The sequence below is a fragment of the Spermophilus citellus genome, assembly GCF_964194105.1.
Source record: "Spermophilus citellus genome assembly, chromosome: 4".
Classification (NCBI taxonomy): Eukaryota; Metazoa; Chordata; class Mammalia; order Rodentia; family Sciuridae; genus Spermophilus; species Spermophilus citellus.
The window spans coordinates 24733857-24757616 of NC_138185.1; the positions used below are offsets into that span (position 1 = coordinate 24733857).

Here is a 23760-nt window from a genome sequence, read left to right on the forward strand (position 1 = left end):
GTTTGTTCCCGTCACTTTCACTGCCTAAGATACCACACCAGTCCAGAGGTCCAATGGCCACAGCCCCCAGATGCTCTCTGACTGGGCTCCCTGCTCCCTCTCCCGCCCTCGCTGCTGTGTATTCTCCACACAGCAGCCACCACCTGGGCGAAGACCCTGGAGTCAGCAGGGACTGGATGGCCGTGGTGACCCCTGGAAGCAGCAGCGCCTCAGTGGGAAGCTGGCCCGTCTAAGGCTGGATCAGTCACGAGTGGGGAGAGCAGGGCTTCAGGATCAGACTGGCCTGTGGGTAGATCCCAGCACAGTGACCTTAAGGAGCTTCATAGTTAGAGTAGTTGGGTTCATCTCTATAAACTCACGCATGCGTGGAATTCACTTTCTGTTCCTGATCCTCCCACCTTATAGGTTTGCCTGCCTTCCTGCCTTCCTCCCTGCCCACCCCCTCCCTCCCTTCCGTACGTACTGGGGAATGAACCCAGGAGCACTCAACTACTGAGCCACATCCTCAGCCCTTTTTATTTTAAGGCAGGGTCTTGCTAAATTGCTTAGGGCCTCACTAAATTGTGGAGGCTGGCGTTGAACTCTCAGTCCTCCTGTCTCAGCCTCCCCAGCCGCTGGGGTTACAGGTGTGTGCCACTTGGCCACTGAGCCCAGCCCTATTTTATATTTCATTTAGAGACAGGGTCTCACTGAGCCGCTTAGCACTTCGCTTTTGCTGAGGCTGGCTTTGAATTTGCGATCTTCCTGTCTCAGCCTCCTGAGCTGCTGGGATTACAGGCATGCACCCCCATACCCAGCTTTTATAGTGTTTTTAATGAGGAGTGAAGAGTTTGGGTATAGCAAGGGTTTTCAGGGTCCTCAGTGCTCAACTGGTTCAGGGTTCCAGAGAATTTTTGCATCTTATTGCCAGAGGGAATCCCTCCATCATCCTCCATCATCGGTCCCTCCACAGGGCAAAATAGAGGAATTAGCACACCCAGCAGTGTCCTTCACCCCATGACTATAGTGTATAACTATCCTGACTCCCTCTGCCTTTGGGTGGAATAAGTCTGTGGTTTATGAATATATTGGGGGTTCTCCAGAAAAACAGAACTAACAGATTATATCCATATGTCTGTATCTGTTTGGGCTTTATAACAAAAATACCATAAATTACCAGGTGTGGTGGTGAGTGTCTACACTCCCAGTTACTGGGCCCCTGGCAGTGTAGCTTATAAACAACAAAAACTTATTTCTCATAGTCCTGGAGGCTGCAAAGTCCAAGATCATGGACTAGAGAAGACCCACTTTCTGATTCCTACACATCATCTTCTCACTGTCCTCACATGCAGAAGGGGTGAGGGGTCTTCTGGGGTCCCTTTTATAAGGACACAATCCCTATTCCTGAGGGCTCTACCTTTACAACCTAATCATCTTCCAAAGACCTCATTTCCTAACACTATTCCCTTGGGGGTTAGAATTTCAATATCTGAATGGAGGGTACACAGACATTCTGACCATAGCAATATCTGTAATTGCTACAGTATATACCTACAATGATATTTATTATGAGGAATTGGCTCACGTGGTTATGGCAGCTATGTCCTACAAATTGCCTCCTGAAATCTGAACAACAAGGGAAAGTGGTAGCATAAATTTCAGTTCTGAGAACCAAGAATGCTAATGGTGTGAGTACTAGTCCTAGGGCAGGAGAAGATGGATGCTCAGTTCAAGCAGCAAGGCAGAGAAAGAATTCAGCCTTTGTCCGCCTTTTTTATTCTCTGTGGGCCCTCCAATGTCCACCCATCCACACTGGACAGGGCCATCTGCTTTACTCAGTCCACCAATTCAAATACTATTCTCTTCCTCCAGAAATACCTTCAAGAACACAGTCAGAAATAATGTTTCACTAGATATCTGGGCATCCCATGGCCCAGTCAAGATGATACATAAAGTTAACTGTCACAATATTCTACATTATTTCCTAGAGTTCCCAGCAGAATTAAGACCCAGATGCCCACAGGAAACTTGCTTGATACTCCTATTTATTAGCTGTCTGTCATTCCTTATCTCATTCCCTGACTACCCTACCATCATGTCCTGAGACCATCTCCAAAGCCAAGTACCTGCACTCAAATGCTTATCTCAGGGTTGGCATCTGGGGAACACATAGTAAGACAGAAAGCAAAAGAAGCATTTGTTAAACCCCTCAACAAGTCAGACCCTGAGTAGATGGTGGGAACATAGAGGCAAACAAGACCTAACTTGTCCCTGCTCTCAGGAAGTTGAGATTTGGGGAATGGGCGATGGCAAGTAAACAAATAATGCCATAATTTTTGATGGTGACAAATATTGTGAAGAAAATGATCTGATAAGTGATGGGAATTGTTTTAAGACCTCTCTGAAGATCTGATATTTAAGCTGAGTTCTTTAGGATGAAAACCAGGCCAGCCATGGAACAATTTGAGGGAAGAGCATTCCAGAAAGATAATGGTTAAGTACAAAGGCACTGAGATAAAAATGTGCTAGGGATATTGGAGGAGCAAAATTAAATTATGTAGTTGAAGTATACTTAACTAAAGAGAATGTTGTAGGAAAATTAGTAGTAAAAAGTAGAGGGTAGCCAGGTGCACACCTCTAATCCTAGGGGCAACTTAGTGAGACCCTGCCTCAAAATAAAAAATGAATAAATAAATAAAAAGGGCCAAGGATGCAGCTCAGTGGTTAAGCGTCCATGGGTTCAATTCCTGATATCAAGAAAAATAAAAAGTAAGTGGGTTGGTAAAGTAAAACTATAAGTAAGCAGGAGTCAGATCATGCAGGTCTTAGGATGCAGTGGGAAATCAGGATTTTCTTTATTTTTTCTTTGTCTTTTTGTTGTTGTTGTTGTTTGGCTCTTTTGGGGATTGAGTCCTAATACATGCGAGGGAAAGTCTGGGTTTTATTGCAATGGCAAAGGGAAGCTGATGGGAATTTTCAGCAAAGGGGTGATAGGAATCTGATTTAATTAAACAAAAAGGTAAACTCTTAGGCTCTGTAGGAGACAATGTCAAGGACAAATTGAGACTAGTTAGCAGTGGATTGTGATTGTTTCCAGTGAGATGATGGTGGCCTGGGCTTAGAATTATAGAAGGAAAATGGACAGATGGAGGTATCGCAGTCAGAGCTGACCTGCTGATGGACTGACTATGGAGATTAAAGGACAGGAAACAAAAATGACTCTTTGGTTCCAAGTGCAACTGGAAGGGGTGGTTGATTCCCTGAGATGGGACAGATTGGCAAAACAAGTATGCGTATGTGAAAACGAAGAGTTCTGTATTAGGTTAGAGATGATCATTAGACACCCCAGGGGATGTTCCAAATAGGCAGCTGGGTTACCGGTCTGGAACTTCAGGGAGGTCCTGGCTCAGAGATGCATCAAGAAGTCATTGATCTACACAGCATCACTGTATGCAAATAGAATGAGAGCTATGTATGTGATTTAAAATTTTCTAGTAGTCACATTAAAAAAGTAAAAAGCAGAGTGCTTACCTAGCATGTACAAGGCCCTGAGTTTGATACCCTACACTGAAAAGAACTTGAAATAATAACTCATGTTTATCACAGCAATACTCACAATAGCTAAGTTATGGAATCAGTCTAGATGCCCAGCAGTGAATAAATGGATAAAGAAAAATGTAGTACATATACACAGTGGAATATTATTCAGCCATAAAGAAGAATGAAATTATGTCCCTTGCAGGAAAATGGATGTTAAGCAAAATAAGCCAGGTTTAGAAAGAAAAATATCACGTTTTCTCTCATATTTGGAATCTGGGGAGGGAGAATAACATGAAAATAAAAGGGAGATGTTAGGGAAAGGGTAAAGGGTTGGACTGAAAGAGGGAAACAGGAAGGCTGGATACAATCAAATCACCTTATATGTATATGTGAAATTGTCACAATGAAATTCCATTATTCTCCGGGGCTGGGTTGTGGCTTAGTGGTAGTGTACTTGCCTAGCATGGGTGAGGCACTGGGTTCGATTCTCAGCTCCGTATATAATTAAGTAAAATAAAGGTCCATTGACAACTAAAAAAACAGCTAAAAAAAACTATGGTTTTTAACAAATGCTTCTTCTATCCCTCACGAAAGAAGGTGGAGGCTGTGACTATTTCAGTTACTTAAGTCTTCACTCCATAAATTAAAAAATTCCATTATTCTGTACAAATAATATGCGATAATTATAACAAAAAGAAAAAAAACAGATGAAATTAATTCAAATAATATATTTATTTTAACCAATGTATCCCAACTGTTATTTCAACACATAATCAATATAAAAATTGTCGATAGCGTATTTTAGGTTTTCTCATTTAAAAAAGGTGTATCTACTACATTTTGAGATTTTCTTTTTGGTGGTGCAAGATACGAGTCCAGGACCTCGCTTACACCAGGTAAGCATTCTACCTCTGAGCTACACTTCACCCCTAGTTAAAGGTGCATTTAATTCGCATTCACCACCCTTCAGGAGCTCAATTGCCTCCTACTGGCTAGCGCGTGCCACGCCGCTCCGCGCAGCCCTTGGATTTTTCCGAAGCCAGCCGCCTGGGTCCACCCGGACCATATAGAAGAAGCACTTCCGTTGGGATGTCTCGGCGGAACGGAAGTCGTGCGCATACATGCGCAGCGGCGGACAGCTGAGTGGAGGACCGCACCGCCTAGCGGAGCTTCCGCTGAAGGACACTAGATCCGGCGGCTAGTGGAGGTGAGCGGCGGCCGGCGAGGGCTCGGTGAGTCACCTGCCCCTTGGCCGCGCCCTGGAAATGCAGGGGGCTTACGGGGAAGTTGTCACAGTGGCTGAGGCGTGGGGCCTGGAGTCTGGAGTTCGTGCCCAACCCCGCTGCGTATTCCCGTGTGACCTTGGGCAAGTCACCCCACTTCTTCTGAGCACTAGCTTCGTCATCTGTGAAATGGGGATGATAAAACGAGCCTCACAGAGTTGCTGTGAGTTCTGTGCAGTAATCCTTGAAAAGTGCTTTGCTGCATACTTAACACGTTGTAACCATCCAATCAAAACGTGAGCATGTTGTAGGCTGTTGTAGCAGATTTACAAAATTCATCTGAGACCTCCGATAGGCGCCTGCATCGCCTGCATCGCTCTGCAAAGCATTATACCTGTATCATCGCAATTGATTCTCACAACAGACTTAACAGAGATCGGTGCTGTTATTCTCATTTCACGCGAAAATGGAGATTCCCAGAGTTTAAGACAGGTGCCTAAGATTATCTGGTTAGGCAACATTTGGGTCCGATTCCACACTTTTTTAAATATTTATTTTTTAGTTCTAGGTAGACACAATATCTTTATTTTATTTTTATGTGTGTTGAGAATCGAACCCAGTGCCTCACGTATGCTAAGCGAGTGCGCTACCACTTGAGCCACATCCCCAGCCCTATCCATACTTTTAACCACAATGCTCTTACATCCCTCAGAAAGAAGGTGGGGGCTGTGAATATTTCAGTTACTGAAGTCTTAACTCCATGCCAAGTTGGGTTTTTAATATCTTCCTTAATTCTCATAACACCCCTGAAGGGTAGGTATAACATTTATCTTTCTTTTGTGGATGTGTAATTGGCAGCCCAGAAGGAGGCATTTGACTTGCCAAAGGTCACACAGCAATTAAGAGACAGAAATGGATGATTTTTTTTTTGGTGGGGGAGGAGGGTTCCTAAGAATTGAACCCAGGAGCGCTCAACCTCTGAGCCACATCCCTAGCCCTTTTTTTTTTTATAAATTATTTAGAGACAGGGTCTTGATGAGTTGCTGAGATTGGCTTTGAACTTGAAATGCCTCCCGAGCCTCTAGGATTACTGGCATGTGTCACTGCACCTGGCTAGAAATGGGTGATTTTTAAAGTTCACACTAAAAGTCTAAAGTGCTGATAGTAGATACTGCAGGTGATGAAGTTGTAAAGGTAACAGTGCATTATACACGTGTAGCACTTGCCACAAGCCATTTCCTAAAATTGCTTAAGTGTTCTAGAACTGGGAGATGCTGAGGGCATAGAAATAATGAGATTTGGGGCTGGGGTTGTGGCTCAGTGGTAGAGTGCTTGCCTAGCACGTGTGAGGCTCTGGGTTCGATCCTCAGCACCACATAAAAATAAATACAAAATAAAGGTGTTGTATACAACTGAAAAATAAATATTAAAAAAAAAGAAAAAATGAGATTTGTTTATTGCTTTCAGCAAGCTCCCAGCTTACTAGAGATGGCAGAGTGTAAGTTGTATTTGACAGAAAAGTGTGAACGTTATGTGTGTGTTTATTTGTTTGTTTTTGCAGCGCTGGAAATTGAACCCAGAGCCTCACGCAAGTATTCTCCCACTGAGCTACACTCCCACCCTTGTGAATGAGTCTTGTGATGGAGAGTTAGAAGAGAACTTTGGTAACTCAGAAGAGGATCCCAGCCTAAATTGGGGATGGTGGCCAGGGTAGGCTTTAGGAGTAAGCAGGGATCTGAAGTGGTACAGAATTTGGCCAGAGGGAAGATAGGCTAGCCAGAGAGGACAGCATGTTTTAAAATTGAGAAGCTAGTGGCAATCAATACAGAGGTGTATTATAAATGCAGAAGTGAGGCAGTCAGTCCATAAATATTTGGTCCATTGAGAATGTGTGTTGTGGCCTGAGGGTCTAGCCCAGGGGTATAATACATGCTCAGCATGTGCAAGGCCTTGGTTTTGACACACTTTCACTCAAAAGTAGTGGAAAGTATGTTTTCATCTCCTGTACTTTAGTCACTTAAGTCTTTTTCTGAGAGGCAACTACTGTTTCTTAGGCATGCTAGCAATATTATATATACCTAAAAATATTATATATACCTAAAAATACCTGCCACTCCCCAGATTTAAGTATAGCATACTATAGGTAGTACTGAGTGCTTTTCTTCCTTGTTTTTTTTGTGTATAGATTCAGGCTTATTTTCTTTTTTTCTTTTTTAGTTGTCAATGGACATTATTTATTTATATATGGTGCTGAGAATCGAACCCAGAGCCTCACACATGCTAGGCAAGTGCTCTACCACTGAGCCACAACCCCAGCCCTCAGCCTCATTTTCTAACAGTTGTATCTTATTCTGTTGTATGGATGTAGCAGGACTTATATAATTAGTTCCCCTATTGATGACATTCCCATATTTTCCATTCCTTTGCCATTAGAAGCACTGCTGCACTGAATATCATTTTACAGATGTCCTCTTGAACTTGTATATCTGTAGGATAAATATCTAGGAATGGAAGTTATTAGGCAAAGAGTTCATGCATTTGTAATTTTGATGGAAAGTGGCAAATTGTCGTTTGTGAAGGTTGTGCTGTTTTCCACATGAGAGGGTCTGGGTAGGATGCTTTTGAAAGTAGCAGTTTGAGACTCTTGGAACATGAAAGGAGTCACACAGTAGACGCTGTCCTTTTGAAGGAACTCAAAGGAAGATGCCCTCAGACAGTGAGTGGTTTTTAGCAGGAAGCAGTATAGCAAGGTGGCTCTGGGCATGGGCTTTCGTTGAGTCCTGGCTCTCCTGGCTGGAGGAGCTTAGGTTAAGTTCCTTAAGCCTCTTGTCTGTTTCATCATTTCTGAATGTCAATAATAATGGTGCGTTTTGCCTTTTTTCTGGCACTCCTCTCTGGGTTCTTGGGCATGTTACCTTAGTTTTTTCACCTGTAAAACATGATGATGATGATGATGATGGTATTGTTGTTGTTGTTATTATTATTATTACACTGGGGATGGAACCTTGGGGCACTTTAACACCCCCAGCCTTTTTTCTGTTTTTTCTGTCTTTTTCTGGGAATTGAACTCAGGGGCACTTAACCGCTGAGCAACAACCCAGCCCTTTTTTATGTTTTATTTAGAGACAGGGTCTCACTAAGTTGCTTAGGGCCTTGTTAAGTTGCTGAGGCTGACTTTGAACCTGTAATCTTCTTGTTTTGACTTCCCAAATTGCTGGGATAATAGGCATGCACCATTGTGCTGGCTTATTAGAATTATAATAATAATTATTATTATTTTGGTACTGGGGATTGAACTCAGGGGCACTTGGCCACTGAGCCACATCCCCAGCCATATTTTGTATTTTATTTAGAGACAGGATCTCCCTAAGTTGCTTAATGTCTCGCCGATGCTGAGGCTGGCTTTGAACTCATGATCCTCCTATCTCAGTCTTCCAAGCAGCTGGGATTACATGTGTACACCACTGTGCCTGGCTTATAATTAGTTTTTAAGAAATGGTATTGCCATATTGGCCAGATTGACCTTGAGTTCCTGGGCTCAAGTGATCCTCCTTCCTCAGTCTTAAAGTAGTTGGGTCTGTAGACATGCACTACTGTGCTCAGCTTGAAATAATATTATTAACCTCTTCATAGGCTTTTGCGAAGGATAAATGAATCACTATACACATACTCAGAACAGTATCTGTACATCAATAAATACATCAATAAATAAATAGTATGTCTCATTCTTTTGCAGACTTTGGGCTGTTCAGCGCCATGCATCCTTTACAATGCATTCTTCGAGTACAGAGGTCTCTAAGGTGGGAACCGTTGACCTCTGTGTCCTGGCTCTTGTTCAAGACCTGTAAGGCACACAGCACTCTCCCCAGCACTGCATGCCCCAGTCCAGGCCAGCAGGAGGATGGAGTTCGCAAGGATTTCAGCTCCAGGTTGGCCACTGGACCGACTTTTCAGCATTTTTTAAGAGCTTCAGCTCCCCAAGAGAAACCATCCTCCCCAGAAGCAGAGGACCCACCCCCCTATCTCACAGTGGATGAACTTCTAGGAAGGCAGAGAAAAGGTTGGTTTTACTTTTCTTTCTCTTTTTTATTTGTGTTTCTTCAGACTGGAGATTGAACTGAGGGGCCCTATACCACTGAGCCATATCCCTAGCCTCTGTTTTTTTTTTTTTTCCCCCCTGCAGTGCTGAGGATTGAACCCAGGGCCTTGTGTATGCTAGGCAAGCACTCTACCAACTGAGCTATGTTCCCAGCCCCCATCCCTTTTTATATTTTATTTTGAGTCAGTGTCTTGCTAAAGTGCCCAGACAGGCCTGTAACTTGCAATCCTCCTGCCTCAGCCTCGGGAGTGGCTGGGATTACCTGTATACACTGGTGCGCTTGGCTCATTTTGTGTTTTGTTTTGTTTTCCCTGTGGCCACCACACTGCTTCCAGGGGCTGGAGAGCCTCTTCATTTCTGGGATGAGTGTAACGTGGATTTAAACTTATTTTGCTCTCAGGCTGATAAACCGATCACTGGTCCTTCCTTTTCTGTTTTTATAACCACATTTCCTTATATTTTAAATGACATGGCTTGTAACTGGTGTATGTATATAACTTGGCGTTTCTTTTGTTTAGAAACACTGCAGTTAATTTGGGGTACATCTGGCAATCGATGGTATTTTAGGATAGAGGCAGTAGGGGACTTAGTGGGTAATCGGTTGCCTCAGGTGTTCCTAAGGCTCTTGACGCCTTTTGAGACATGTGACCCATTGTCATGTTCTTCTCATTGCAGTCTACCTTGAGACCTATGGCTGCCAGATGAATGTGAATGATACAGAGATAGCCTGGTCCATCTTACAGAAGAGTGGCTACCTGCGGACCAGTAACCTCCAAGAGGTACATGCATTTCCTGCTTCCTTGTGTTTTCTGGTCCTGGGGGAGACTGCGTTTATTGCTAATTCTTAAGTGCAGCCTGCTGGGAGAATCTTTTGTGTGGGGTGTACCATGGGACTGAGATGTACTTTTGTTCCAGCTTTTTTTTTTTTTTCCTCCGTACTGGGGATTAAACTCAGCCACATTCCCAGTCTTTTTTGTATTTTATTTTGAGACAGGGTCTTGCCAAGTTGCTTAGAACCTTGTCAAGTTGCTGAGTCTGGCTTTGAAGTCATGATCCTCTTGCCTCAGCCTCCCCAGCCACTGGGATTACAGGCTTCTTTTTTTTTTTTTTTTTAATATTTTTTAGTTGTTGGCAGACCTTTATTATTTACTTATTTGTTTATATGCGGTGCTGAGAATCGAACCCAGGGCCTCACACATGTCAGGCAAGTATTCTACCACTGACCCCAGCCCCAATCCCTACAGGCTATTTTTGAGACTCTTATGATGACACTTAACTTTAGGCAAGGACTTAAGTTAAAAACTTGCTGTGGGGAGGGGAGGTGGAGAGTTAGTACTTAGTGGGTACAGTTTTAGTTGTGGAGGATGAGGTAGTCCTACAGGTAGACGGTGGTGATGGTTGCATGACAGTGTGAACGTTCTTAGTGCCGCAGAACATCATCGTGTTTGAAATGATAAAAGTTTGTGTATTTTTTACTAGGGTGCTGATTCTACAAAGCCAATTTCAAAGATCACAATTTTTCTTTTTCCCCTTGTTTTTTGTTCAGGCTGATGTGATTCTTCTTGTCACTTGTTCTATCAGGTATGAATTTTCTTCCTCAAGTAGGTGAATGTATCTTATGTAATTGTGCCAGAGCTAACAGCGTGCAGTGGACTTACCAGTGGAGGCGAGCCCATGGTTGCATGTTAGCTGACTTGCAGTTTTCCTGCAGTGGAACTGGTCTTGAGGCAGCCGACTGCCATAATGCTGAGCACATGCTGTATGTCAGGTTCCCCGTGAACACTGTACATGTGTTAACGAGTTTAATTTTCATAACCGCGATATAAGGTTAGCCCTCTTATCAAACCTATTTTATAGGTGCAGAAACCTCAAAGTGTGTTGAGTCACCCAACCTTTCCTGAGGTCTTCCTTGTTACTAATGGCATATGTGTATAATATAACTGCCTGAGTGAGGGTGTTGCCAGTGGCTGGGGGAGAAAGAATTCTTCACAGAGATGCTTCCTGGCATCCATTAGGGGTGTCCGGGAAGCCCTTGGATGTAGGATGTAGGATGTTTCCGTGTATAGGCATGTTAGTGTTTCCTTAGCTGGCTGAGCCATCGACTGTGATTCATCATTTTTATTCTGAGGGTCTTTGCTGTATGGCACACAGTGAGGAGCTTTAGGAGATTCAGAAATGAACCCTTTGGGGCTGGGGATATAGCTCAGTCAAAGAGTGGCCCTGGGTTCAATCACCAGTAAGGAAAAAAAAAAGAAGCCTTCTGTGGAGCCTAGCTTTAAGGAGCTTATTCTCATATTGGAACTAGTAAAGATGTACAGATCACTTTGACATTCCATAGAAAATACTAGGTAAAGACTGAAACAACAAAAACAAATTGCTACAAACAGAGAAAACCATAAAGTGGAAAGTGAGTTGAAGGGAGGAAAAACTCTTTTGCAGAGGTGGGGAAGGCTTTGAAAAGTAGATTGTTTTCTTTTTTTTTTGGGAGGGGAGTACTGGAGATTGAACTCAGGGTACTCAACTACTGAGCTACATCCCCAGCCCTATTTTGTATTTTATTTAGAGACAGGTTCTCTTTGAGTTGCTTAGTGCCTTGCCGTTGCTGAGGCTGGCTTTGAACTTGCGGTCCTCCTGCCTCAGCCTCCTTCTGGGATTACAGACATGCACCACTGTGCTTGGCAAAAGTAGACTGTTTTTGAATTTGGCTTATCGTCTTGTCAGGATTTGGGGATGTGTAGGATAGGTGTTATTCTAGGAAAAGTGGATTATAGCAAGCAGTGCTTCTTCAGTTGACCCAGCTAACTTTTCTGAGTATAAAGGTAGACATCATTTAAAAGGTTGAAGGTGGTTTTATTTCCTTTACGTTGTTCTACTCTTCTAGGTTTCTCTATAGATTATTTTTGGTTCAGTTTTGCCTCTCTTGATCTCTATAGGGAGAAGGCTGAACAGACCATCTGGAACCGTTTACATCAGCTTAAAGCTTTGAAGACAAAACGATCCCGCTCCCGGGTGCCTCTGAGGATTGGGATTCTAGGTATCCGGTAATTTGCAGATTTTGTCCTTTTTGAGACTTGGATTCCAAAGGGGCTTATATGCTAGAGTTTCCTTTAGAGGCATGAAGAAACCTTATATACCCTATGCAACTCTTATTCTTAACATCAAAGGCTACAAGATTAAATGAGATAAAGCCCATAAAAGGGCTTTCCATAGTTCCTGGAAGTATAGGTGCTCAGAAAGTGGTATATCTTTCCTCCAGTCTGATGCAGCTCATGGTGGCATGGGATTATGGATGGGGTAGTGTTTGGAATTTGAAAGAGCAGCATAAAGTTTCAATGTAGGCACCTTTTGTCTGGACCCCTAACACATGCCTGAGTGAAGAGCCAGGTCTGCTTTGATTAGTGTGATAGCCACTAGCCACAGTTATAAGAAAAAAGTTCACCTCAGTTGCTTTAGCCACATTTCCAACTGCTCAGTGGACACACAAGACAACAGCTACCAGGTTGGACAGCACATTCAATCATTTCCATTCAGCACATTCTATCACTTATTAGAATGTTCTGTTAGACAGTTTTGTCCTAAATGGCTGAGAAGCATATTTTAAAAAAATGCTCCCAGCCAGGCATCGTGGTACACATGCCTGTAATCCCAGCAATTTAGGAGGCTGTGGTAGGAGGATTGTGAGTTCAAAGCCAGCCTCAGCAACTTAGCAAGGCCCTAAGCACCTCAGTGAGACCCTGTCTCTAAATAAAATACAAAAATAGGGCTGGGGATGTGGCTCAGTGGTTGAAAGCCCCTGAGTACCAATCCTCTGTACCCCCCCTCATTCTTTCTGTCCCAGAATTTAGTTAACATACTTAACATTATGGATTCTAGTCTGTGTCATTGTGGAATAAATTAATCCCTCATGATGAGTCAACACACATTTAGAGTAAATCTGGTTATACTGATGAATGTAGTAAGAGATGCTGGAAGATGAGATAGTGGAAATGTTTTTTTTTTTTTTTTTAATAATAATATCCGTTTCTTTTAATTGTACACAATACCTTTATTTTATTTATTTATTTTTATGTGGTGCTGAGGATCGAACCCAGGGCCTCGCACGAGCTAGGCGAGTTCTCTACTGCTGAGCCACAACCCCAGCCCAGTGGAAATGTTTTGTTTCACTTCACTTCCTTTGTTAGAGAAGCTCCTGAGCATATATCTATTAAGAATCTCAGAAATTTCAAGAATAATTATTTCTTTTAAATAGTAATGGTGGCAGAATATACACAAAGTTGCCATTTTAAAATGTATGTTCTACAGTTGGACATGACACATATCTGTAATCCCAGTGACTCAGGAGGCTGAAACAAGAGCATTGTAAGTTCCGGGCTAGGCTAGGCAACCAGTGAGACTCTGTCTCAAAATAAAAAGTAAAAAGGAAGCACTTGGGGTGTAGTTCAGTGGTAAAGTGCCCCTTGGTTTAATCCCTAGGACCCCCCCTGCCACACCCACACCCCCACATACACAAAAGAAAAAAAAGCATTTTCTGTGGTGTTAGTTGGCTTTGTGTTACTGTGACCAAAATGCCTGATAAGAACAACTTGGAGGGGGAGGATTTATTTTGGCTTATGGTTTCAAGGGTTTAGTCCGTGGCTGGCCAACTCTGTTACTTTGGGCTGACCGCTGTGGTGGAAGTGTGCTGTTCCGTTTGTTCATGGCAGCCAGGAAGCAGAGACAGAAGGGGAAGGGGCCTCAGGGCTCCCTTCTGGAGCGTGCCTCAGTGACCCGACTTCTTCAGCCATGTTTCACCTACCTTCAGTTACCACTCCGTTAGTCCATTAGTCCTAGGATGGACTGATTATGTCACAATTTAGTCATTGTACCTCCTAACATTCCTGTGTTAACACAGGAGTTTTCGGGGCAGACCTTGTATCCATGTGATAATTTATGGCTTGAAGTATATTCACGTTGTTGTGTAAGCATTGCTGCCATCCTTCTGTGTGAATGCTAACTCCCCCGTCTGCCCTACCCCCAGCCCTGGGCAGTTGTCATTATACTGTCTCGTCTGAATTTGAATACTCTAGGTAACTCTCACATAACTGGAATTATACAATATTTTCCTTTGTGACTGCCTTAGGGTACTTTGCATAATGTAGAGTGAAAAGTATTCTCTGTACATACCCTATGTTTTGCTTATCTGTTCCTTTTTTGATGGATTCTTGGGTTGCTTCCATCTTTTGGCTATTGTGAATGATGCTGCTTGCTATTCAAGGTGGGTATACAACCAAGAATAATTTTTTTCTTTTGGTACTGGGGATTGAACCCAGGGTGCTCTACCACTGAGCTACATCCCCAGTCTTTTTCATCTTTTTTATTTTGAAATAAAATCTGGCTGAGTTGCCCTGTCTGGCTTTGAACATGTGATTCTTTTGCACCACCATGCCTCTACAACCAAGAATAATTCTTTTTTTTTTAATGGTACTGGGATTGAGCCCAGGGGTGCTGTACCACCAAGGTAAATCCCCAGCTCTTTGTATCTCCTATTTTGAGTCAGGGTCTCTAAATTGCCTTAGGCTGACCTCAAATTTATAATTTTTCTGCCTCAACCTTCTGAACAACTGGGGTCACAGGTGTATGCCATCACCCCCAACCCAAGAATAGTTCTTTTCCTTTTTTTTTTTTTTGGTACTGGGGATTGAACCCAGGGGCACTTAACCACTGAGCCACATCCCCAGCCCTTTTTTATTTTGAGACAGGATCTCACTAAGTTGCTTAGGGACTTGCTGAGTTGCCGAGGCTGGTCTTGAACTTATGATCCTCTTGCCACATCTCCTGAACCGCTGTAGTGTGTGCCACTATGCCTGACTCTAATTAATTCTTTTTATTTTTTTATTCTTAGTTGTAGATGGACATAATAATTTATTTTGTTTATTTAGTTTTTTAAATGTGGTGCTGGGGATTGAACTCGGGGCGTCACACATGCTAGGCAAGTGCTCTACCACTGAGCAAACAACCCCAGCCCCTAAGGTTAATTCTTATTTAATAATAATACTTATTTAAGTATTTTCAAAGGGTGTTTGTAAAACGTGGAATTTCAATAGTAGAATACTTGCCTAACAAGTTCAAACCCCAACATTGCCCCCACCAAAAAAAAAGACTTTTGGGGTAGTTCGTTATTTTTTTTGAATTGCTCTGAACCCTTTTCCTGGTTTTCTTGTTTCTTTTTTTTTTTTTATTTTTATTTTTTATTTTGCATTACAATTCTTAATACATCATTATATCATAATTTATCATATCTCTGATTATGTGTAAGGTATGTTGACACCAAATTCACATCTTCATACATGTATTTTGTATAGTGATGAGGGTCTCCATGCTATTCCCCTTCTCCCTCTCTTTCCCTCCCACCCCTATTCCCTATCTAGAGGTAATCTTCCTCCCTTGCTCTCCCTCCCAGCCCCATTTTGAGTCATTCCCTTATATCAGAGAAGACATTTGGCATTTGTTTTTTGGGGATTGGCTAACTTCACTTAGCATAATCTTCTCTAATGCCATCCATTTCCCTGTAAATGCCATGATCTTATACTTTTTTATTGCTGAGTAATATTCCATTGTGTATAAATACCACATTTTTTAATCCATTCATCCACTGAAGGCATCTAGGTTGGCTCCACAGTTATTTTACCCCTCACACATCAGATAGAGCTCTAATCTCTAGGGTATATAAAGAGCTCAACAAGACAAGCACCAAAAAAAAAACAAATAATCCAATCAATATATGGGCCAAGGACCTGAACAGACACTTCTCAGAAGAGGAAATACAATCAATCAACAAATATACGAAAAAATGCTCATCATCTCTAGCAATCAGAGAAATGCAAATTAAAACTAAGATACCATCTCACTCCAGTAAGAATGACAGCTATTATGAAGACAAACAACAAGTGCTGGCGAGGATGCGGTACACTCATACACTGCTGGTGGGACTGCAAATTGGTGCAGCCAATTTGGAAAGCAGTATGGAGATTCCTTGGAAAACTGGGAATGGAACTACCATTTGACCCAGCTATTCCTCTTCTCGGACTATATCCAAAGGACTTAAAAACTGCATACTACGGGCTGGGGATGTGGCTCAAGCAGTAGCGCACTCGCCTGGCATGCGTGCGGCCCGGGTTCGATTCTCAGCACCACATACAAACAAAGATGTTGTGTCCACCGAAAACTAAAAATAAATATTAAAAAAATTCTCTCTCTCTCTCTCTCTTAAAAAAAAAAACTGCATACTACAGGGACACAGCCACATCAATGTTTATAGCAGCACAATTCACAAGAGCTAAACTGGGGAGCCAACCTAGATTTCCTTGGTTTTCTTATGTAGGAAGATGCAGGTTCCAGTGCTGTGGTTCAAATTTGAAGGATGCTACTAAACTCTTTAAGAATTTTCTGTGCTATGGTCTGTAATTAAAGCTAGGGATGATGGATACTGAGAAGAAGGCATGAAAGCAGATGAGTTTGCAGGTAGATGCTTGTTTCTTTTCCCCGCCAGGCTGCATGGCTGAGAGACTGAAGGAGGAGATTCTCAACAGGGAGAAAATGGTGGATCTCTTGGCTGGTCCGGATGCCTATCGAGACCTTCCCCGACTGCTGGCTGTCACGGAGTCAGGGCAACAAGCTGCCAATGTGCTGCTGTCTTTGGAGGAGACTTATGCTGATGTCATGCCAGTCCAGACAAGCCCCAGTGCCACCTCTGCCTTCGTGTGAGTTATTGCCCAGGACTTGGGAGATGAGACTCTTTTCCTTTTCACTTTTAAAATAACACATAACTTTCATTATGTTAAAAAAAGTATATATATATATACACATACACACACACACACACACACACACACATATACACACACATATATATGTACGTGGTATGGTACAAAACACAAGAAATGATATTGTAAGAGTACTTCACACCCATCATCCCTAGAATCTAAACTACTTATTCTTTCGTGGTTCAGGGACTTGTGCATGCACGTGCTTAGCCACTGAGCTACATTCCTAGCCCTCTTAATTTTATTTTGCTTAGTTTGCCAGACTGGCCTTGACCTTGCAGTCTTTCTGCTTCAGCCTCTGAGATAGCTGAGATCGCAAGTATGCACTACCTCCCCTTGCTGAATGTTTCTTAAAGTGGCATTAAATTTTCTATGACAGGTTTTATAAATTTTTGCAAATTTTATTGGAATAGGCCCATTTATTTACATATTGCCTATGCTGCTTTCATCACTGCAGCAAGAGTTGTGTAGTTGTGACGCAGAGGGAGGCCTGTTTACCATCTTTTTTTTACAGAACAAGTTTGCTAACCTCTGTTCATTTTAATGGTATCCCCTTCTGTTGTTGAAATAAATGTTCAGTAAACACAATAGCTAATATTTATTAAATAGTTCTTCAGTGAACATTTTTGATTCATATCTGTAATTCCTTAACATAAATTAAAATTTTTATACAGAGAATGCAAATGAAAGAGAGTGATTTAATTTGGGTATCTAGCAGTTGGATCAGGATTCTGTGAGAAATGCAGGGTCTTCTCTCTCTTCTCTCTGCGCATGCACACACACTGACCACTCACTCTGTATGACACTTATATTTTTTCTGATCTAGATATAAAAAGTTCAAATAGTGTGCCCATAAAAATAGAAGCTGGTGATGGTACACGCCTATATTCCTAGCCAGTGGGAAGGCTGAGACAGGAGGAGTTTGAAGTCGCCTTGGCAACTTTTTGAGACCTTGTTTTAAAATAAAAAATGAAAAGAACTGGGACTGTAGTTTAGTGGAGAGCGTACCTGGGTTCATTCCACAGAACTGTGACAAAACAAGTCAAGACAGAAGTTCATGTGTGGTGAGTCTGTAAGCCATCCCTTCACCACCGAGCTCCCTCAGGCTAACCGCTGTCTTCCATTTACAGTTTGGTTTGTGTTCTGTGACTAGACACTAGTTTTTAAAAGCTAAAAAATGTCTGCTTTAGTTCTTTATAGATCTCAGATTGGCCCAGTGTGACTGTGCAAACTAGAGGATTCAGAGCCAAAAAATAATCCCACAGGAACTCTTGGGGTCATGCCAAGACACCCTGCTCTGTTAACTAAGATCTGGTAACTTTCTTCCCCAGGTCAATAATGCGGGGCTGTGACAACATGTGCAGCTATTGCATTGTTCCGTTCACACGTGGTAGGGAAAGGAGTCGGCCTGTGGCCTCCATTCTGGAGGAGGTGAGGAAGCTTTCTGAGCAGGTGAGTGCTCCAGGCTCTCTTTCTATGATTGTGCCTTGGGAGGATGAGGACAACCTATTCTAATTTTGTAGTCTCTGCTGTCTGTATGTTGTGCAGGTGTAGGACCATGCCTGGCCAGAAATACTTGGGTGTATATCTTTGGTTCATCACCCACAAATTATAGGCTTTTTGCTTAGGAGGTAGCACAGTGCAATGGCTAGAGCATGAATTTAGAATCAGGTGACCAAATGTGAATTCTCTGTGTACTATTCTCTGGCCTGGTACCTAGGTATGTCATTTGACCATCTTCTTTGAAACACAGTTTCCCCATCTATGAAAAGAAGATAATACCTTCCTTGTAGAGTCATGAAAAAGATTGAGGAAAAGTTTTGATTTTTTTTTAATATTTATTTTTTAGTTTTAGGTGCACACAATATCTTTATTTTACATTTATGTGGTGCTGAGGATCGAACCCAGTGCCTTGTGCATGCTAGGCAAGCACTCTACCACTGTGTCACAACCCCAGCTCCAAGATTGAGGAAAAGTTTTAAATTCCCTGGCATATAGTAGGTTTTGGGGGAATGACACATTAGTCTTTCCTTTTTAGGGGAATCTCCCACATCTGTAGTTCATCTTATCACTGAGTCAGCTTCCTAGGTCAGGGACAGAACAGATGAGGGGAGTGAGTCAGATTAAGGCCAGAGGAAAGAGATCTGCTTCCCTGCCTCCTTAGAGGAGTTGGTCCCTCAGCCTTTCAGCAGGTCTTTGCCTAGGCACTATGGTTCTTCTCTTCCGGTGGGCTCTCCCTATTTCCTTCCTTGTTTAACTTGGGAACTGTGGGAGCAGGCAGGTTAGCCTCTGCCAGTTCTAAGTCAGTTACTTGCCTCGTGATCACATTCTGGCTCTGTTCTCGTCTTTGCCCTCTTGTGCCCATTCCCAGATAATCCTGTCCTGGATTTGGTCTTTCTTGCTAAGTTGCTGAGGCTGGCTTTGAACTTGTCTTTTTCCTGCCTCAGCCTCCCGAACCCCTGGGATTATAGGTGTGCACCACCACATCTAGCGCATTTAGATTTTTACACTACAGTTGCAAAGAGAATAGAATATTGTGTATTTAACAGAATGTTTGTTTATTTTTTCAAACAATGATTATTTATTGATTGATTGAAGTTCTCTGAGCTATATCCAGCCCTTTTTAAATTTTGAGGCAGTCTCCTAAGTACTGAGACTATTGAGATCATCCTGCCTCAGCCTCCTAATCACTGGGATTATAGGCCTGTGTCCCTTTCCTTTTAAGTATGTGTCTAGGCTGGCCTCAAAGTTGAGATCCTTCTGTTTCATATTCCTGAGTAGCTCCTGAGGTGCATCAGCTGGTTTAAAGCAGCTTTTTAAATGTCTTCTTTAATTTTTCTATGTGGAAAAAATTTAAATACACAGAAAAGAGAGACCAGTATAAGGATCCCTCTCTCTGAGCTTACAGTCATCTATTTTTTTTTTTTTTTTAGTTGTTGATTGACCTTTATGTATTACTTATATGTGGTACTGAGGATCAAACCCAGTACCTCACACATGCTAGGCAAGTGCTTTACCACTGAGCCACAACCCCAGCCCCAGTCGTCTAAATTTAACAATGATTACATTGTGCCACATATTTTTTTTGTTATTGATAAAATATTTAAAAATGGAGCTGGGCATTTCACCTATAAGTAATTATGCATCTCTAAAAATTAGGATATTTTCAATATCACCAGTTCTAGCAAGACTAATAAAAATTGCTAACTCTACTATCTCATCTATCTATTTTTTAAAGTTATAGATGGACACAATACCTTTTGTTTTTTTGTTTTTTTTTTAAAAAATTATTTATTTATTTATTTATTTAGTTCTCAGCGGACACATCTTTGTTGGTATGTGGTGCTGAGGATCGAACCCGGGCCGCACGCATGCCAGGCGAGCGCGCTACCGCTTGAGCCACATCCCCAGCCCCACAATACCTTTTGTTTATTTATTTATTTTCATGTAATACTCAGGATTGAACCCAGTGCCTCATACTTGAGAGGCAAGCACTCTGTCACTGAGCCACAATCCCAGTCCTTTACCTAGTTTTATATCCTCCTTTTTTCCTACAATAAACTTTTTATTTTAAAATAACTTTACATTTACACAGAAGTTGCAAAGATAGTATAGAGAATTTCCTCTAATGTTAACAAGAGATTTGGTACTTTAGTCAAAACTAAGAGACTAATATTAGCACATTATATTAACTAACTTCAGACTTTATTTCAATTTTGCCATTTTTCCCACTAATTGTCTTTTTTCTTTTCCAGGATCCAATCCAGGATCCATGTTGCATTTAGTATATCCTTCTTTTTATATTATCAGTTTGTTACACTTTTTAAAAAATAGTCTTTGTGGAGACTGGAATCATGTCAGCTAAATGCACTGTTCTGGATTAAATTTCTGATCAGAAGGGAAAAAGTTCTAAAGGATGTTATTTGGACAATTGAAAAAGTTTGATTTAAAAGATATGGGGGCTGGCAATATAGCTCAGTTGGTAGAGTGCCTGAATTAGGTAGTAATATCGTATGAATATATCTGATTTTGACAATTCTCTTGTTTTTAGTTTTATACTCAGAAGTATTTAGGAGTAAAAGTAGGATGTCTGCAGCTTATTCTCTGAAGGCTTAAAGTGTGTGTGTTTGTGAATGGGAATGATACATAAATGGACACAACATTAGTTGATGAATATGGGCAAAGGTTATTTGAGAGTTATTTTATAATTGCAGTTTATGTTTGAAATTATGTCAAAGTTACAAAATAGTTCTATAGCTATCTTTTTTATGACTTAAAAACATTTTTTTATTAGTTATTGATGGATCTTTATTCATTATTTGTTTATATGTGGTGTTGAGAATCGAACCCAGGGCCTCACACATGCTAGGCAAGCACTCTACCACTGAGCAACAACCCCAGCCCCTTTTTATGACTTTTTAAATACAAATTTTTGACACACAAATTGAAGACTAGTGTAATAAACGTGATTGTTCAAATTTGTTTTATCCACCTACCTCCTTCCATATATAAATTTTTTTTTCTGAACCATTTTGAAACTAAGATTTAGGCATTAGCCTGCTTAACCCTACATCTCCAGTATGTATCTTCTAAGAATATTTTCCTCTTCATAACCATAATTCCATCATAATATGTTAAATAAATGATGATGTTATCTAATATGCAGTCCATATTCAAAAAGTGTGTTTTTGAGATAAGGTTTTACTATGTTGCTGAGGCTGACCTCCAGCTGTTGGGCTCAAGCAATCCTCTTGTCTTGCCTTGGCCTCCTGTATAGCAGGGACTATAGGCAGGTGTCACCAGGCCTGACTTGGTTATTAGTAGTCAGGTATAAAACCTGGAGATTTAGATTATGTATTTTTGGTGAGTATACTTAATAGACTCATGTTATATGATATTCAATTGTCAAAATATGTCATAAATTAGCAATTGTTTTTGAACATTGAGTTTGTTTCTGGTTTCTTTTGTTACTATTCTAAATAATGTTTTGAAGTTTAATTTTTACTTAAGTTTGTTTATTTTTTGGGGGGTGGGGGATTGAACCCAGGCCTTAGCACATGCTAGGCAATGCACTAATACTGAGCTACTCCCCTCTTTTTAAACTTTGAGACAGGGTCTTTAAGTTGCCCAGGCGTGCTTCAGACTTGCTACCCTCCTGCCTCAGCCTCTTGAGTAGCTGGGATTATGGGAGTGCACCATCACACCTGGGTTCCTTAGAATTTTATTCTACAGGTCAGTTCTGTAGATAAGACTCTGAAGCATGAAATTATTGAGTTAAAGATAGAACACATTTATAGTTGTCTCTTGATAGGTACAGCTAATTTTGATTAAGGCATAAAGCTACTCAGAAATTTTTAACTTCCTTCCAACATAGTTTTCCTTTTTTTAGGGGCTAAAAGAAGTGACCCTTCTTGGTCAGAATGTTAATAGTTTTCGGGACAATTCCGAGATCCAGTTCAACAGTGCAGTGTCTACCAACCTCAGCCGAGGCTTCACCACCAACTATAAAACCAAACAAGGGGGGCTTCGTTTTTCTCACCTTCTGGATCAGGTTTCCAGAGTAGATCCTGAAATGAGGATCCGTTTCACTTCTCCCCACCCCAAGGATTTTCCTGATGAGGTGAGTGTCATCAGTCAGTCGTGGCAAATTATGTCAATATCCTGAAGCATTCCAGAAGGCTGGACTCACTAGGGATGTTAGCAGAGACCTTGAGTCCTGCTTGGGGGACCTTGTGGTGTATCAGTATGTCACCCTCTGGATCTAATGCCTCTTTGGAAAAGTTTAATATCCAATAAAGTTGAGATGGAGATAGGACTGATATTGAAGAGGAGGTAAAGACCCCTTGTGGGATAGTGAGGGCTGAGCAGAGTGTTTTATCACAAGGTGGGCAGCTGCATGGCAGTGGTGGTGGCGGCGGTAAAATTAGCATGGGGAAGATAGGAAGTGGGTAATGTGATGTGGTGGCAGATAGCCCAGGCTTTTGCTTTAGACAGACCTGGGTTCAAATCCCTGCTTTTCCACTGTTTTACCAGTAGAAGTGTAAAGATACATTTTAACTCCTCAACCTCCTCTATAAAGTGGGGATAATAGTTACTTCTTACTTTGAGTGGGTTGTGACAAGATAAAAACTTCAGATTTAGCAGGGTGCTAGGTATTGCAATAGGTAGCCCACATGTAGAACCTTCTGATGTTTTTGGTTTTGGTGAAACGTCTGTCTTTTGGCCCTACTCCTGCCTTTTCCCTCCTGCATTATCTTCTTATTGAATTATTTAAGTTCTTAATGTGTGTTGTTGTTGTTGTTGGTTGGTTGTTTGTTTTTTAGTACCAGAGATTGAAACTAGGACCTTGCATATGCTAGACAAGCATTCTACCTCTGAGCTACATCCCCACCCTTTTTATTCATTTTGAGATAGGTTCTAAGTTGTAGAGGCTGACTTTGAACTTGTGATCCCCTTTCCTCAGCTTCCTGATTATAGGTGTGTGCCACTGTGTTGGCCTTCATGTATTTTTTTTTTTTTTAAGTACTAGGGATTGAACTGGGGAGCTTTGTCCCTGAGCTACATCCCAGCCCCTTTTTATTTTGAGATGAGGTCTTACTAAATTGCTGAGGTTGGCCTCAAACATGTGATTCTCCTGTCTTGGCCTCCTGCATTGCTGGAATTACATATTTGTGCTGTCACACCCAGCTTCATGTATTTTTTTTTAATTTTAATATTTATTTTTTAGTTTTCAGCGGACACAACATCTTTGTATGTGGTGCTGAGCATCGAACCGGGGCCACACGCATGCCAGGCGAGCGCGCTACTGCTTGAGCCACATCCCCAGCCCATGTATTTTTTGATACAGATCTCTGGTCAACATGTTTTTCAGATATTTTCTTCTAGTTTTAATTCAATAGTTTATGACTATGCCCCAAAGATATAGATTTAGGTTTATTTAGGAAAATAAATACAAATTTAAGGGAAAATGGGGGAGGGGTGGAAAGGGGGCAGGCCGTTGTGGGTAAAGTAAGGAATATGCATTTTGTGCAGGCCATCTCCAGAGGGAGAAACAGTCTTGTGGTGTTTCTTGAGGTGGTTAATTAGTTTGTGAGATAGATGGAAAAAATTGCTATTT

General features: G+C 41.6%; 1 protein-coding gene across 2 annotated transcripts in view; it reads left to right on the forward strand.

The window, feature by feature from the left end:
* Nucleotides 1-4608: 4608 nt before the first annotated feature.
* CDK5RAP1 (CDK5RAP1 mitochondrial tRNA methylthiotransferase) overlaps nucleotides 4609-23760 on the forward strand; it is a 33642-nt gene continuing 14490 nt past the window's right edge. The window contains exons 1-8 of one of the 2 annotated variants that reach the window (XM_081289177.1): nucleotides 4609-4751; nucleotides 8479-8802; nucleotides 9517-9620; nucleotides 10388-10422; nucleotides 11775-11875; nucleotides 16370-16580; nucleotides 17975-18095; nucleotides 22033-22263. In XM_081289177.1, coding sequence (XP_081145303.1) covers nucleotides 8499-8802; nucleotides 9517-9620; nucleotides 10388-10422; nucleotides 11775-11875; nucleotides 16370-16580; nucleotides 17975-18095; nucleotides 22033-22263 — 1107 coding nt within the window. In that variant the 5' untranslated portion in view covers nucleotides 4609-4751; nucleotides 8479-8498. The remainder of the gene's footprint in view (nucleotides 4752-8478; nucleotides 8803-9516; nucleotides 9621-10387; nucleotides 10423-11774; nucleotides 11876-16369; nucleotides 16581-17974; nucleotides 18096-22032; nucleotides 22264-23760) is intronic. The other variant, XM_081289178.1, reaches the window with a different exon arrangement.